This window comes from Cynocephalus volans, chromosome X (assembly GCF_027409185.1).
Source record: "Cynocephalus volans isolate mCynVol1 chromosome X, mCynVol1.pri, whole genome shotgun sequence".
NCBI classification, from domain to species: Eukaryota; Metazoa; Chordata; class Mammalia; order Dermoptera; family Cynocephalidae; genus Cynocephalus; species Cynocephalus volans.
Window position 1 is genome coordinate 69,807,616 of NC_084478.1, and position 16,433 is coordinate 69,824,048.

Below are 16,433 nucleotides of genomic sequence, written 5' to 3' on the forward strand. Positions count from 1 at the left end.
CTTAACTACCATTGTGTCAACATATTACCTTTTGTAAAAAAAAAAAAAAAATGTTGAAAAGGGTACTACCTTTGGATGTGTTCGGGGAAAGTAACTACTTCCAAGCCATTCTACTGAGGAGACACAGCAGACTCTCCTTATAGCTGTAAGTCCTGGGAAGCCCTGAAAATTTGGTGCATAACTGGCTAGCTGGCTTAGGATACCTTTAAGTTCTACTGGCCAGTGAGTGGAAATTGGCCCATTGAAGCAGCCTGACTTAGGTAATTTTAGGCAAAAAAGCCATGAAATCTACTCAAGCAGATTTCTTTCAGGCCCCCTTTCACCCAGGTTAAACAAATGGGACATCTCAACACCCCCAACCCCGTTCAGGAGTTAGCCATGTGCCTTTTTCCCTGTGTATATATTTTTGCTGTGGCATCTCTCAAAAGAGTTGGGACACTCACTGTTTGTCTAGTGGCTCCCGTGGGACCATTGCTCACTGCTTGTTTCCCTGCCAACAGGCCCTAAGATTTAGCATGAGTTGGCAGGCTTTGGCTATCTAGACTGTTATAACCCCACTTCTCTGTGGGGTAACTTCAGTGTTGGGGATTATTAAAAGCTCCTCTCTTGCTCAGACAATTTCCCTATAGTCTTGTTTCTCCTGAAAGTTGGTGTGATAACACAAATTGCTCTGCCAGAACCTTAGAGAAGTGATTAAATCTCTTTGCCTCACCCCACATTGTATTCTCTCATTAGCTTCTGGCTACATGACAGCCTTTCCTCCCACTCTCTCCTGAACTGGTATCTTCTCACTGTGAGAATTGAGCTATCACAGGCAGAGAGAAAACTAGTTGGTATGCTGGTTCTCTTCCTGGGCTCTCAGTCCTCTCCTTCTTCAGTTTCCCCACAGAGGTTTACTAATCCTTGGAAGTTCCACCAGTTTCCTTATTCCTTGTGTTATAACACACTCTTGTGTATGGGTCTATCTCCCCAGCTTGAGGGCAGAGACTATATGCCTAGGAGTCTATAGCATGATGCTTGGCATGTAGTAGATGCCCAGCAAATGTCTTTTGCCTGGTAACAGCTGCACCAAGACTTTTAAGTTCTTTTTGATGGTGCCCTGACTTTCCTTTTGCTCCTCAGTCTCAGGAGAGTGGAACTGGTTCTCAAAAAGTCCTTGCAAAATGTGATGCGAAGTCATGTCTTGTTTCCATCTCAATGGCCCTTTTCTTTTTATTTTTTTCTTCTGTTTCTTTCTCTTGTGTGTGTATGTGTGTAACAGGCCAATTAGTAGTATCTTCAGACTTCTGGAATCTCGATTGGTCATCTGCCTGTTCATGTCCCCTGCTCATCTTCATCAACTCCAAAAGCGGCGATCATCAAGGGATCGTCTTCCTCCGAAAATTCAAGCAGTACCTTAACCCGTCTCAAGTGTTTGACCTATCAAAGGGCGGACCCAAAGCAGGGTAAGCATGGGGTAAGGGTTATAGTTGGGTATGTAGACGGGACCCCTCCATCTATACATTCTAGACTACGATAGGCTTCCTGGAATCAGTTCATGTGCCTGGGCAGGAAAGAGCTATTTTCTCAAGTCAGGACACAAATACATAACTCCAAAGCATTTTAGGGTGGCTGGTTGGAGGACTTGTAGCCCTCTCTCAGAAATCGCTGTCCTGTTCTCAGATTTGCTTCACCTTTTCTGGTTAGAAGAAGTAAAACTATGCCTCCTGACCTCAGAGGAAGAGGCAAATGGATATTGCTTTCTACCTTTCCTGCCATCACTCTTGTTTTTCCCCAGGGCCAAATAGATATACCTCTACTACAAGACTGTATTATTTGGGGACTATCTGGCTGCTCAGTCCTGGTTCCTGTGAGCCACTGGCCACCATGCAAGGCATTCTTCCTGGGCCTCAGCAAATGGGTTTGGCCAGGTTGCTAGTGGCTTCCAGAGCAAGGTTGGGCACAGAGGAGTGTGAGTTGAGGCAATTCCTGATCTCTGGGATTGCATCTGGGAAATTGCCAGTGGTGTTAGGTACACAGAAAGATAGGAGCTTAGAGAAAGAAGGCAGAACGCTTGTTAGCAGAGTGCCAAAGCAGCAGTCCTTGGGTCCTGACACATTGTGGGAAAGAGATGTAAAACCCAGCTGTTGCTTTGTGTTGCTTCGCCCCCTACGGATTTGTCACCCCTCTTCCCCTGAGTGATGGAGACACAAAGGATTACTCAAAGCCCATCTCTTCTGAGCAGTAAGAAGCCCCAAAGTGTTAACTTCCCTGGGACCCTTCAGCAGGAGACAACCCTTCCTCAGGAAATTAACACCAAATTGGGGTTCTCTTCCTGCATTTATTTTCCAGACCAGGAAGTTACAGGAAGAAAACAGAGGTGGGGTTCTAGTTTAACAATATAGGCTGGTAACTCTCAGTGAAACAAGTCAGATGACATTCCAGTAAAGCAATTAAGTGATCTTAGAGCAATTTCTCAGTATCTTTACATAACAATCAGTAACTAGTCTGTCCTTGAGCCAGCAACCTGCTGTGCCACAAATCTTTATCTTACACCAGAGACTTATAGCCTGAGGAAAATTTCCAGTCCTCCGCAAGGTCAATATTTGAAACTGCAAGACTTTGGAAAACCAGGCCCTGTGAAGTACATTTGCTTTATAGTATATTCCACACCCAGCTTTTTGTGAAATGATTCCCTTTCCCCTTCTTCTTTCCAGACTGTGCATGTTCAAGAACTTTGCTCGCTTTCGTGTTCTGGTTTGTGGTGGAGATGGCAGTGTGAGCTGGGTCTTATCACTGATTGATGCCTTTGGATTAAATGAAAGGGTAAGTCCCTGGCTGACTCAGATTAGCCAGTGCTAGAGAGAGTAGGGCTGTAGAGCTGCCCATCCTCAGAAATCCCAAGTCTGCACTCTCCCTGTCTGTAAAATATATTTCCCACAAGTTTCATAATCAATCTGACTGGCAGATTCCCAATCTAATCCTGCCCACCAAGACCATTTTCTGGTTTTCTATATATGCAAAGGAGAAATGAAGGAGTTGGCAGAAAGAATGAGCAGTGCTTTATGCTCCAGGCTTCAAAGTGAAGAGTTGAAGGGGAGGAGAGCAAGCAAAAAAGAAGTAGCCTCAGACAGCATTCAGCCCTCAATTTCCTTCCCCTTCTGAGACCACTGAATTTCTTCCCCAAGTCTCAAGAGTGGCAGAAACTCCTCTACCTCTTTACCCTCTCCCTAGGCAGCTCCCTCCTCTTCTGACTCTAGTAGATTTGTCTCCTGAGGTACCCTGTCTGGTTGGCCCAGCCCAGATAGAATTCTGTGGTGATATTTCCCTTATGTAAGTATAGCTATGAATATTGACATATTCCAGCAACTTCCCCCTTTACTGGGTAGGTTCTATATTCCTAAAAGTGGGGTCCAACTCCTTAGGGAAAATTTCACCTAACTTCAAACATTCCCCATTATACTTCCTGGAATATGCAGTTTCATAAACCCACTGGCTTTAAGTCCCTCATTCTTCCCAAAGAGCACCCTCTGGGTTCTTTCATGGGTGAAGCTTGGTGGAAGGACTGTCTGAAAAGTGTGCCTCCTTTTGTTCTTGCAGTGTCAGTTGGCAGTCATCCCACTTGGAACCGGCAATGATCTGGCCCGTGTCCTGGGCTGGGGGGCATTCTGGAACAAAAACAAGTCACCTCTGGACATCCTCAACAGAGTGAAGCAGGCTAGTGTGAGGATTCTAGACAGGTGAGTGGCTGAAAGACCAGGTCCTTGTGCCTCCTTCAGTCCTGCACCAGTTACTCCTAGTTATAACGCCTCAATCAGGAATACTCTAATTTCTCACAAAGCCTCATTTCCTTCCTGGCTTCAATGCAGGGAAATTTTGGGGATCTTGTATCTTGGGAAGCCAGGGTCTACCATATATCCTTCAAACATCACTGAAGCCCCTCTTCAAATCTTAAAGATCCTAGAGCAGAGGCCACAAGAGTTCTGTGAACCTCCTTCAAATTGCATAATAGCTTCTGGTCAAGATGGCGGAATAGACAGTCCCCAGTGTCACTTTCTCCCACAAATCAACCAATTTACAACTATTAAAAGCAATGACAGCCAAGCTGGGTCCACTAGAGATCAGGGGAAGAGGAAGAGAGACCTACAGAGTGCATGAAGTCAGGAGAAGCCACAATGAGAGAAAGAAAGGATCACTTCTACCATTTCAAATCCCAGCTGCTTCAAGGATTCTTCAGGGACCACTTCAAGCTGGTGAGCACATGGAGCAAGAGCTGGCAAAAGCCACAGCTGTGCCCTTCCTATGAAGTTGCTTGGAGGCGGCAGGGGAGAAGAGGGCCTTGGTGGCCCTCAGGCCAGCAAGCCCACTAACAGGGTTCCCATGGACCCACACAGGAGCAAGGAGCCACAGACAACTGAAAAAAGGAGCAATTCAGAGGCTGGTGAGTCATCGCAATGGACTAGCACATAGCCCGTCCCATGGGAAGCATTTGGAGTGTGGGCAGTGGGGGAGACAGGCCACCAGGGGAACACTGGGGCACAGCAAGGATAGCTGATCTACCCTCCAATCAGCACAGGCCCACTTCATGTAGACTGGGCAGGAATATAGAACTTCAGGGGGAGCAGTTTGCTGAACAGACTCAGGTCCAGACCAAAGTTTCTACACGACCCAGGAATACTGGACCTCACGAGACCGGAAGTACCTACAAAGTCAACCATTAAAACCTGAGCTACACAAAAAAGCCTTCCCCAGGGAATCAGCAGCAAAGCAGCAATTTAGCTTAGCTACATGGCTTAAGTGCTGGTCCCCACAGGAAGTTCCTCCATTGTAGAAGTAAGCAAAGGAGAACAAATTAGTTCCAGTGCAGAGTTTAAGTAGTGGAAACAGCAAATAATTCAACACAGAACTGAAAGAAAAAAATGAATACCCACAGACCAGAGACAAAGTTTGATATTAACTAGTAAAAGTTTCACTTCATCAAAGAACACCTATAAAACCTAGAAGGACTGGAAGCCCCCTGGGCCCCCAAACCAGGGAGGGTGGAGGGCCGGGAGCCTCAGCCGTGCCCCCCAACACCCACAACCAGCTCAGCAATGACCAGCAAGCCACCACAGGAAGTGCCCCAGGCGCCTGAACGAGGATGGGCGCGGGGGGGGGGACTGAGAGCCTCAGCCACGCCCCCCTGACACCCACACACAGCCCAGTGATGACCACTGAGCTGCTGTGGGAAGCACCCTAGGCTCCTGAGCCAAGGTAGTGGGGGACCGAGGGCTTCAGCCACACCCCACTGACATCTGCATTCATCCAAGCAACAACCAAGCCACCACTGGAAGCCCCCTGGTCTCCCCTGCAGGAATGAGGGGGTGGTGCCATGGGCCTCAACAACGTCCCCCTCCTTCCTCCTTCTCCCACCTGCAACAATGTCTTAGAATGTAAAAACAGATGGAGCTGGGGACTGACCCCTCTTCCCACAACCAGGCAAGGAGCACACCACTTCCATGTCGGTGGCCCACCACAGCCACCACAATAGCTGCGGCTACCGCAAAAGTGGCTAGATGCCACAACCACTGTGCAGATGGCCCACTAGCCACTGGAGTGCATTGACACAAGGAGAGTCACCAGTAGAGACCAAAGAAAAGAAGAGGATGTCTCTCTCCACAAAGCCCATTCTAGAGTGACAGAAAAAGCATCTGCTCTATGATAATATTGGGGGACCTGAACACAACTCTCAGCATTGGACAGATCATCTAGGCAACAAATCAACAGAGTAACCGTTACTCTTTCAGAAGGAGAGAAGAAATCTAGGGTAATTAGAGGGGGGAGGGGGAGGGAGAGGGGATGGGGAGAGATTGGACAAGGGGCATAAAGGATAATTATGATTTGTAACAATATATATGCTAGTAATATTGATTTGATCAGCATACGTCAACATTGAACCCCCAAAATATGAATAATCAATTATTATTCAGTCATAAAAAGAAGAAAAAAAATTGCACAGCCAATTATCTATGTAAGCATATTTTTTTCTTGGGAAAGAGTCTATAGTTTCATCAGGTTCTCAAGGAAATTAAGAAAAATGGGGGGTCGGAACCAACTGGCTTAGATTGTCTCTACTCTAGAGAAGAGAGAGAATTGTCATCATATGTCTTGAGGGGGAAAAAAAGGACTTTATATGCTGGGACATATGAGCATTTGATTTCTGGCTGCTCATGAGGATCTCCTGCAGAGGTTTTTCAAGATACCAAGCTGGGACCAACCACAAATATTCTTATTCAATAGGTCTTAGGCAGGGCCCTGGTATGTGTATTTCACAAAAGTACCACAGGTAATCTTGATGGTTACCTCTGGTTGAGAAGCAGAGTACTCTGAGGGAATTCCTTCCATCACACTGGCCTATAGAAGTCATGAGGCAGAGGCCCCTCTTGTGGTATACCTTGAGATAAGGTGACCAGAGATTGCTTGGGAACCCCCTACAACCCACCTTCCCCCACCACATAAACACTTGACCTCTTTCTTGACCTGTGAAGCAGTGATTCCAATCTGTGATGAAAGAGACCCCTAAATAACTGTCTTTGAATTTCATTTCAGATGGAGTGTGATGATCCGTGAGACTCCTAGACAAACTCCTCTGCTAAAAGGACAGGTTGAAATGGATATACAACAATTTGAGGTAACTATTGCCCAGCTATAGTTCAGGCCAACATCTTTATTACACAGTAAAATAATACACAAAGCTTAGAGAGATGTTTTTGTATTGTACAAGGGCTCAATGAGAATGAGATCATTGAGGACTTGGAACATGTTAGTCAGCAGCTATTTACCAAGAACTGTGTTAGGCATTGGGGATATAATTAATTCAGCCATTTACCTGTTCACTCATTTGAAATATTTATGGAGTAACTATTATATGTGAGATACTGTTCTAGGAGCTGTTCTTATATGCTTGTGGGTAAAGAAGAATAACATAGTCCCTGCTGTCATGGAGTTCATAGTCTACGTGGAGAGATAGAAATATAAATTGTTTTAATCAAGTAGTATGAGTATTAATATATAAGGAAGTAGAGGCACTTGGGAACACACAGCAGGGTTATCTGTCTCAGTCTGGTAGGAATCAGGGAAAGCTTCTCAAAAGAAGTGCCATTTCAGAAGAGACCTGAGGCCCAGAGGGAGTTAACCAGGAGAATAAGAAACAGGAGGCCTGTTCTACACAGATAGAACAGACTGTATTGTCCCAAAGGCAAGAGAGAGCATGGAGTATTCACAGAACTAAAATACATTCATAATGGCCGGGGCACAGGGGCCAGGTAGGGGGCCTGCAGGAAGAGTGACTAAAGATGTGATTGGGGAAGTAATAAGGATCCAGACCAGGAAAGGCCAAACCATGGGAGGAAGTTTGGACTTTTATCCTAAGAGTAGTGAGAATTATAGAAGCTTTTTTATTTCTTATTTTATTATGAAAATTTCCAAACATACAGGCAAGTTGAAATGGTAGGTTCTACCATTAACATTTCACTATACTTGCTTTATCACATATCCAGTCATCTATCCATTCTGCTAATAGAAGGATTTTAAGCAGAGGAGTTTCATGATCTGTTGAGAAAAATGGAAGGAATAAAGACTAAAGGCAAGGAGAAAAGCTACAAGATGCTCTAGTTGTCTAGGCAAGAGATGACGGTGATTTGGACTGGTGAAGTGATAACAGGAATGAGAAATGGACATATTTGAGACCTACTGAAGAAACAGAATCATCAGGACTTGGTAGATGTTTGAATGTAGACGTTGGTAGGGAGGAGTAGAAGTTGTAATTTAGAGTACAGACTCAAGAGCCAGACTACCTGGAATCAAATCCTGACTCTGCCATTTATTAACTTCTCCTTCTCTTTGCCTCAGTTTTCTCTTCTGTGAAATGGGGATAATAAAAATTTTTATCTCATAAGGTTGTTATGAGGAGTAGATGAAAAAATTACATACATAACTCACAAAAAAGCCTGGCACATAATCAGTACTATATAAGAGGATGCTGTTATTATTAGTAATATTATTATTTAAGAAGTGACAGTCTGGCATTGGAAAGATGTGGGTTCAAATCCCAGCTCTATTATTTAGTGTAAGATTGTTCATTTGAAACATGGAACAAACAGTACCTCCTTCATATGAGATTTTGATTATTAATAAGAGAAAATAAAATACATCTCTCATTTTTTTTAATGACCACAGATCTAAGATTATCTCTGGGAATCTTCAATAAGAATTTTTTGATTATGATTATTTCCAGAGAAGCAGCCGAATTGTTCATAGTCAGCAGCAAATAATGAGTCTGTGGGGGCTGAGGATTGGCAGCATACTATGCTACAGTGCTAATATTCCAGAGCTGAGCACTCCTTTTCCCTCTAGGCTGCTGCCATCCACCACTTAGAATCTGCAGCCACTGAGTTGAGCAAAATCCTGAAGGCCAAGTACCCCACGGAGATGATCATCGCAACGAGGTCAGTCTTCCTTTAGCTCTAATCATTTGGGGTGTTTTGGTCCCCCACAAGTTGTTCCCAGGTCAGATATGGGAGTCATTTTGATAGCACAGGGTATTGAGGCCAAGGAAAGTATGTTTATCTTCCCAAATTGAGTTTTTCCCAATTCAAACCACCTGAATGTAAAGTTTAGGGAAAAAAGATGAGATTGAGGTGAGGGCTTCTGCTACTCCAAAAAGACAAAATTGCAAGCCAGAGATTCGGACAGAGGCCTACAGAAGGCAAACATAACATTCCAGACCATTCCAGACCACTCAAGGGAGCATAGCTCCCTACAGTATAGACACCTTGTTTTCCATCTTTGACACCAGCAAAAGTCTCTACAGTACCTACCTATAGCTGCTCTCTCAAAACCTGAGCAAAACATTCCCCACTTCTAAATATGTGGGTCATTTGTTCCTCCTGGATCTCCTTAGGAGGTTCCTGCCCAGTCTACTACACTCTCCTCTGAGAAACACACCCCACAAGGCGAGTCCTCCCAATGTCATTATGTCTATACTAAATCAGCTGGGCCCATGAACCATAGCTGATTGACCCAGGATGAAAACCTGACCTGAGTCGAACCAAGTAAAGTCTCTTTTTTGGAAATTGAGAATTAGGACTAAGAAATTCTAGTCAAACTCTCATAGGTACTAGACTTGTGAAGCAGTGTGAAACTGGACTGAAGGGGGATGGAGCATGTTTCACCATATGTACAGAGAAAAACAAAGAGAAAGGAGAAGGGGTGGGGGTTGGGGGTTAGGAAGGAAAGATCAAGAAAGAGACAGAGGAGAAGGAAGATGGACAGTGATGAAGTTATAAGAGAGAAGGGTTCTGGATCTCATGGTCCATATCATATCATGCCATCTATCTTATCTTTCCAGATTCTTGTGCTCAGCAGTGGAAGATTTTGTGGTTGATATTGTAAAGGCCTGGACTCGGATAAAACAGAACAATACAGCAATAGAGTCTGTGATTTTGAAAGTAAGTTTTCATTCCTTTTGTCTTATACTCTTTGTGGAGCCAGGAGCCCCTTTTTAATAAAAGCAAATGTGCCTCTCACTGGAAATTATGAAAGAAGGCAAGGAAGGGCAGTCAGTGAGCCTCCCTGATAGCGAAGATCCAACCTTATCAAATTTCTGTCTTTTGCCAAATGAAGAATGGCACTGTGCGTGCATACACACGTAACATATACCTAAGCATATGCCAAGCATCTACCAAGAACTAGACACAAGTGTACACCAAGTACGTATGCACATGGTTGTATACCAGAACATGCTATAAAATGTGTACATACAAATACACACTAGAAATACACCCACATTCACCTCTATAACAATAGCTAACACTTCTATAGCACTTACTCTGTGTCAGGGGCTGTTCTATTGCTTTTATTATATTAATTTATTTAATCTTCACAACTGTCCTAGAATACAGAGGCACAAAGAGGTTAACTTGCTTCAGGTCACAAACTATTAAGTGATGGAGCTGGAAATCAAAGCCATAAATCATGCAGATGTATGTCTACAGACATACACACATACAAAAGCAGACACCAAGCACCCAAGCAAAGGCATATCCACATCCACAGGAGCATACCCATGAAAACACCAATCTAGAAATGATTATCTTTTCTCAAGTTTGCCATGTTACACATCATTTTACAGGCCAGTCTGACATGAGAAAGATTTGGTAGCATACATTGATGCCTGGGGCTGCTCAGAAACAAATGACACATGTTTGATCCCCTAACACCCTTTGGTATCTCATCACATCCACCCACACATTTCTTTCCCTACGTACTTCATCTCCCCACGTGTGGCTGTTTATGCTCAGTGCTCCTGGCCAACTACTACTCCTCCCCACCTTTCTCCGTGCCAACCCCCACTCTCCATTCTGTTCTTTTAAGCACCGGTCCCTCATAACAATGTGCCATCTCCTTCCTCCCTATATAGAGTGACTTAATGTATGATAAGCTCAGTGTCCTGATTGATGCCCTGGCTGAGGAGGCAGAAGCTACCTCTGTTGAGAAAGGTGCTGCAGTATGTACAGACAGTGGCACGTGGAAAGTGGCAGATGAAAAGCCCTTCGTCCCTCAAATAGACCATATAGCCAAATGCAAGTTGGAGCTGGCCACAAAGGCTCAGAATCTCCAGAAATCCTTAAAACTCATCATATTTCAAGTTGAACAAGGTAAGGTGCCCAGGATTGTGGTGGTGACTGAGGTAGGGGAAAGTGAAGGTTCCAGTGGTGGCTTACTGGTCTCCCTCACTCTGGGTTTGCTATCTTACTCCACTTCCAAAACTTGACTAGATTCTGCATTCATATTGACCCAAAGTAAGTCCTCAGACTGCTGATTTGAAAAGCTTCAGTCCTGATAAGCTGCCCCTTTGGCTCCTCCTCCCTCCCAGGCACTCAACTTTTCTTACTCACTTATTTTTGGCACTCTCATTCTAAAATATGACAGATGTTAAGTGGCCTGGCCCAAAGCTCTGTCATCTTCCACCACCCACCATGGAATTTTTCCCACTTGCTCCTGTTTCTTTCCAATCACCAAGCCTGTGACTAATTTACAAAGAAAATGGTGTTCATCTCTGCATGTCTCACACAGTATTAATCAAGCATGAGGGCCTTGAAAGTGGTCCCGGCAACTCTGACATTGTCTTTGCCCAGAACTCATAGCAGTGTGCACACTTCCAAATCAGTATGAAAACTCTTTCAATTCCTCCAACTTCTGCATTTAACATTTTGGTGACCACTTCTTTCCCACAATGCTTCTTTGAAAAACAGTTCAGAAGATGGTATAAGACCAAGTGTGTTCTAACTGAGCTGTTGGAATTGATCAGAAGTCAAATGCAGAAAGGTAGTCACTTTGGTTGGCCTTTGACTTAGCCATGGTACTTCCCCCTACCTTGGTAACTTCAGGTACAACTTTAGCCAAGTTTCCAAGAAAGAAGGGAAATCTCCCTTCTGCACTGTGAAAGAATTAAACAGTTTGCCTCTGTTTTTATAATTAGTTTCCAAGTAGTGGGGAGCAGATTAATCTGATGTAACCATAACTCTGTCACAACTGACCCTGAGTCTGCTCCATCAATACATATGTCAGATTTAGAGGTGCAGCTTATAGCCATGGTACAGAGCAAGGCTCCCCTGCTAGGGTAGGGATTGAATCTGAGAACATTAGCACAGGCTTAGCACCTGAGCTTTACAACATAGAGGCCAATGAAAAGAAAGAAGACTTCTCAAATGTTCTGAGTATGGGTGAAACATTTGAGTGAAAGAGTGGCATGGTCCTAGAGGCTAAATTTTGGACAAAAGTCATGTGAGTAAATGAACTAACAAAATGGATGTAAAGAGCAGAGGGTTTCCCACCCTGCTACCCCCATCCCCTGCCACAAGCTTTTGCTCACAATCACATGTACTGGGTGACAGAAAAAGTGTAAACAGTAAAACAGAGGAGGCTCGGGTACAGATATGAAAAGACATGGCAGCAACACTGTAAGAAAGCTAAGACCACATACAGCATCATGGAGAAGAGGTGATGGTCAAAAGGGAGCCCACTGTCTACCTACATACTGACTAGCATTAATTAAACAAAATAGATGCTCAATAAATATTCAATGAATGTAACCAATCTTCCCTCCCTCTGTCTGTCCCTCCCTCCCTCCCCTCTTTCTTTCCTTCCTTCCTTCCTTCCATTTTTTTCTATAGTTCTGGATGAGGAAAGCAGACAGACAATATCAGTTAAAAACTTTGCTTCAACCTTGTTCCTGGGAGATGACTCAGAGGATATTGACCGGATGAGCCCAAGACACCGTAAGGATCTTTGTCTTCCTCTCTTATTCTAGCCTCATCACTGTCATCTAGTTCCCAAAGAATAAGTATGTTTTTTATGCATCTTCCTTTAGCCATAATTCTACTCTGCAGTAAACACCTCTTTCTTTCCCAGAAACCTCACACTGTTAGATCCCATGCCAGTGTCCAGAGTAATAAACCCATTAGGCACTTTGAAAAGGCCTGATGAAATCCAAAATTTGAAGCTGTTTTCACTGCTAGCAAGCATGCAACCCAACCTTACTATTCTGTTAGTCCCTATCCATCCAAGAGGATTCCTCTTTGGAATGAGAACCCTGAATGTTATCTAGGAGAAAGTCATTGAGCTTGACCCTGCCCCTACAGATAAAAATTGAAAGGAATAAAATTCAGCACCAGTTAAAGGATGAGACACAAACACAAGGCAACTCGCCGGAGAAGGTTTTTTATTCAGCGGGCACATCTGCTTTTATAGGGTTAGAAGAGAGCTGATAGGTTTGCTGAGGACACGAGACGTTTGGGGATTGGATGGATTGCGTTGCTAAGGGGCCAGGAGCAGGGAGCCTGTGCTGATTGGCATGCGATTCGCGCCAGTGGGAGGGTATTGTGGCGCCGGCGGGAAGGAGAAGGAGGAAGAGAAGGGTAGCCAGCGCCATGATGGGGCGCGGCCGAAAGGGTTCTCATGCGACCTAATATTCCTCCCTTTTTGTTTTGTTAGGAAAAGGGAGACGTTTCTCTTTCTGGCTACTTCCGGCTGGTAGGGGGCGTCGTTTGGGAAGGGGTTGGAGTGTCAGGGAGGAATATGGTCAGGAGACCCCATAATATGGTGGAATATAAAAGAACCTCCTGGGGGGTGAAATGGATGAAAGTTCCCTGCAGCCATAAGTCGATAATCTGTTGAGTCCACTCCTGATGTGTAAAAACCGGGTGTAGTAGCCAGGCATCGGAGGAAAGGGCATCTAGGAAGGCATCCATCGCGTCCTGTAGGTTTCATCAGCATGTGGGGAGGAGTTTCTGAGAAGAGGCGGAGGGTTCATCAGTAGCTAGGAGCTGGTAGTTTCTAAGTAAAAGCTGGTTAAAAATTTGGTTAGAAATTTTGCCCACTTGGGTTTGTAAAAACTTGAGTATACAAGGTAAAAAAAAAAAAAAAAAAGGCATACCAGAAGGATTACAGAGAGGGGGCCGAGGATGGGCCAAACCCAGGTTAGGAGAGGGTTGGACATTAGAGAGGAGAATGGGCTGGAGTCTGGTGGGGCACGCAGGCTGGCAGCTAATTCAGTGAGTTTAATGATGTTATTTTCTACCACACCCGATTCGTTAATATAATAACAACATTCTTCTCTTAGGAAGAGGCAGGTGCCACCTTTTTCCGCTGTGAGCAGATCAAGGGCTCTCCTGTTCTGGAGGGTCACTTGGGCCAAAGAAGTTCTTTGCTTTTGTAGGGAGGTTAGAGATTCTGCCGTGGATGTGAGGGCCCTTTCTAACCTAGATTTAATATCTTCGACAGCCCACAGAGAGTGGCCCAGGGCTCCTCCCGAGAGGCCGGCACTGGCGACGGAAATGGTTAAAGACATACCAACCAAGATAGGGAGGAAAGCCTCTCTTTTCTGTTGGTCTGGGGAATTAAGAAGGTGAAACATTTCTGAGCTGGTGTATAGGGTGAGCTGGGGAACAACAGTTACGAGAAGGCAAGGAGAAGTTATGTTGGGGAGGAGAGTGGTGATAAGGGTTCCATTGCACCAAAAAAAGGTTCCAGGCGATGCATGAGTGGTATTTGTGAGGTTAAGACTGTATTGGCAAAAGGGGTCATTGAAAGATTTGGAAATAGTGGGGCCACAAAGGCATGTTCTAGGGAGGAGGGTGTGGTTGCTGTCCTCAGGCTCCCACAAAGGAACATAGGGTAGGGGTGAAGAGGGCAGTGGGGCCTGGGAAGGGTTTGGATGAAGGAGTGAGTTGGTGTTGTTGACTGGGACAGCGGCAAGCAGGCGGAGAGCCAAGGAGGCGCACAAAAAGCAATTTCTGGGGGAAATGGATGGAACAGTCTGGTTTAAAAAGGACAGGGTATCGGAGATGATCTGTAGCCAAGTATATATAGGGGAGCCCGAGGCATGAAGGGAAGGGGCATTTTCTAAAGAGGATATGATGTTCTGTTCATGATGTTTTATGTCTGTAGAGACAAGAGATATAGGGTCGTGAAGAGGAACATACTCACGGGATATTTCAAAAGTTCTGCAGGGGTGTGAAGCATAGCCATTACAGTAAACAGAAGCAAGGACCCTGGTAGCCCATCGGCTCTCCCATGAGTCCTGGATGGCTAAAGAACACTGTCGTTTGCCGTCACACTGAAAAAGTCTCCTACCAGTAGGCTGTCCCATATACCTTAACCCCCAGTGGATCTTACATGACCAATACGGACAGCCGCCATAGGTGTCAGGCCACCAGCGGCAGTAATTGCGGGTCTGATCAAAGAGGAAGCAAAGGTAAGGGCGGTTGGCTTGTTTAACTAACTTGGAATTGGAAAGAGTGATAGTGACAGCCTCGGAGCAACCTTTGATGGAGCAGTCCGCAGTAGCGGCCAAATGGGTGACTTTGGTGTTTTTTTTTTGTGTGTGTGTATGACTCTCTCACCTTAAATCTCCATACGTAAGACGGAGAAGAAGAGGAACTTTGAGGAAGCATAAAGAGAAAGAGGAGGAGGATGTTAAAAGTGTTAAGAATACTAAGAGGGAGCATCCTTGTGATCGAAGGGAGGAAGAGCAGGAATGCGGGAAAATCGCAATTTCACGGGATTAGATGGGTCCGGAGTACAAGAATAAGAGGGAGAAGGAGTAGATGGAGGGGAGCCTCGGGACTCTTCTGAGATATCCTGGACGCCGGTGGGGACGAGGTTCCGGGTGTCTGGTTTTAATCTAGAAATGTGAATCCAGGGAGTAAAACGGTTACCAGGTAAAGAGAGTTTGGCGGCTGTAGGGGTGCAAAGAACAACTGGGTAGGGGCCCTCCCACTTGGGCGTGAGAGGTCCTTTGTCTTCCGGGGAGTTGTAATATACTAGTTGTCCAGGGTGGAGAGGCAAGAAGTTTTGAGAGGAAGCAGGATCAGGAAGAAGCCAATCTTGAAATTTCCAAAGTTCAGAGTGGAGATGGAAAAGGAGAGGTAAATTGAGGTCTGGCGGTATTGGACCCTGTGAGGGAGTGAGCCCTGGAGGTAAGAGGGGACGCCCGTACATTATTTCAAAAGGAGACAACAGAGGGTTTTTTTGGAAGAGCCCTTATCCTGAGTAAGGCCAACGGGAGTAGCTGAACCCAGTCCAGGTGTAGTTCTAAGGATAATTTTGTTAAAATATTTTTAAGAGTTCTGTTGGATCTCTCTACCTTTCTGGAAGCCTGGGGACGATAGGGACAGTGTAAGTGCCACTGAAAAGAGAGAGCTTGGGAAAATTTCTGGGTAATCTGAGAGATAAACTCAGGACCATTGTCTGACTGTAATGAAGTGGGCATTCCAAACCTAGGGATAATCTGAGAGAGAAGGATGGACGCCACTGTAATAGCCCTTTTATTAGATGTGGGGAAGGCCTCTAGCCATCCAGAGAAGGTATCTACAAACACTAGGAGATATCTGGTGCGTCGTACAGGCGGCATGTTAGTGACATCCACCTGCCAATCAGCTGCAGGTGTGTGACCTCTGGCCTGGTGGGAGGGGAAAGGTTTAGGTTTTAAAGGAGTGTTGGGGTTAGAGCGCTGGCAGACTTTACAAGTAAGGGAAATTTCCTGTAGGAGGGCTTTATCTAAAGGGGTGAGCGTAAAGAAAGTTTGTAAAAAGATTGTTAAAGTTTGGGGACTAGTGTGGAAGAGAGCATGTAGAAGCTGGAACAGGGCCGTATTGTCTGCGGGGCGTATGTCAGTGAGGGCGGCTAAAAGGTGAGCAGGTTTATGTTCGGGATTCATGGCCGCTGTTCGTGCAGCCGCGTCGGCCCTGGAATTGCCCTGTGTGATAGGGGAGTTGTCTTTCTGATGAGACTTGCAGTGAACTACCCCTAGCCGGACGGGCAGACGAGAGGCCTCTATAAGTTTGGTGATAAGGGATGAATTAGTGATTGAGTTTCCTTTTGTGGTGAGTAGGCCCCGTTCCCTCCACACA

The 16,433-nt window shown here is 45.2% G+C and overlaps 1 protein-coding gene across 1 annotated transcript in view; it reads left to right on the forward strand.

Annotated features, from left to right (window-relative positions):
- Positions 1-16,433, forward strand: part of DGKK (diacylglycerol kinase kappa) — a 138,475-nt gene that overhangs the window by 100,974 nt on the left and 21,068 nt on the right. Inside the window, exons 9-16 of the mRNA XM_063084423.1 lie at positions 1,262-1,445; positions 2,697-2,805; positions 3,580-3,719; positions 6,568-6,649; positions 8,374-8,465; positions 9,368-9,467; positions 10,439-10,676; positions 12,195-12,299. Of these exons, the coding sequence (XP_062940493.1) occupies positions 1,262-1,445; positions 2,697-2,805; positions 3,580-3,719; positions 6,568-6,649; positions 8,374-8,465; positions 9,368-9,467; positions 10,439-10,676; positions 12,195-12,299 (1,050 nt within the window). The remainder of the gene's footprint in view (positions 1-1,261; positions 1,446-2,696; positions 2,806-3,579; positions 3,720-6,567; positions 6,650-8,373; positions 8,466-9,367; positions 9,468-10,438; positions 10,677-12,194; positions 12,300-16,433) is intronic.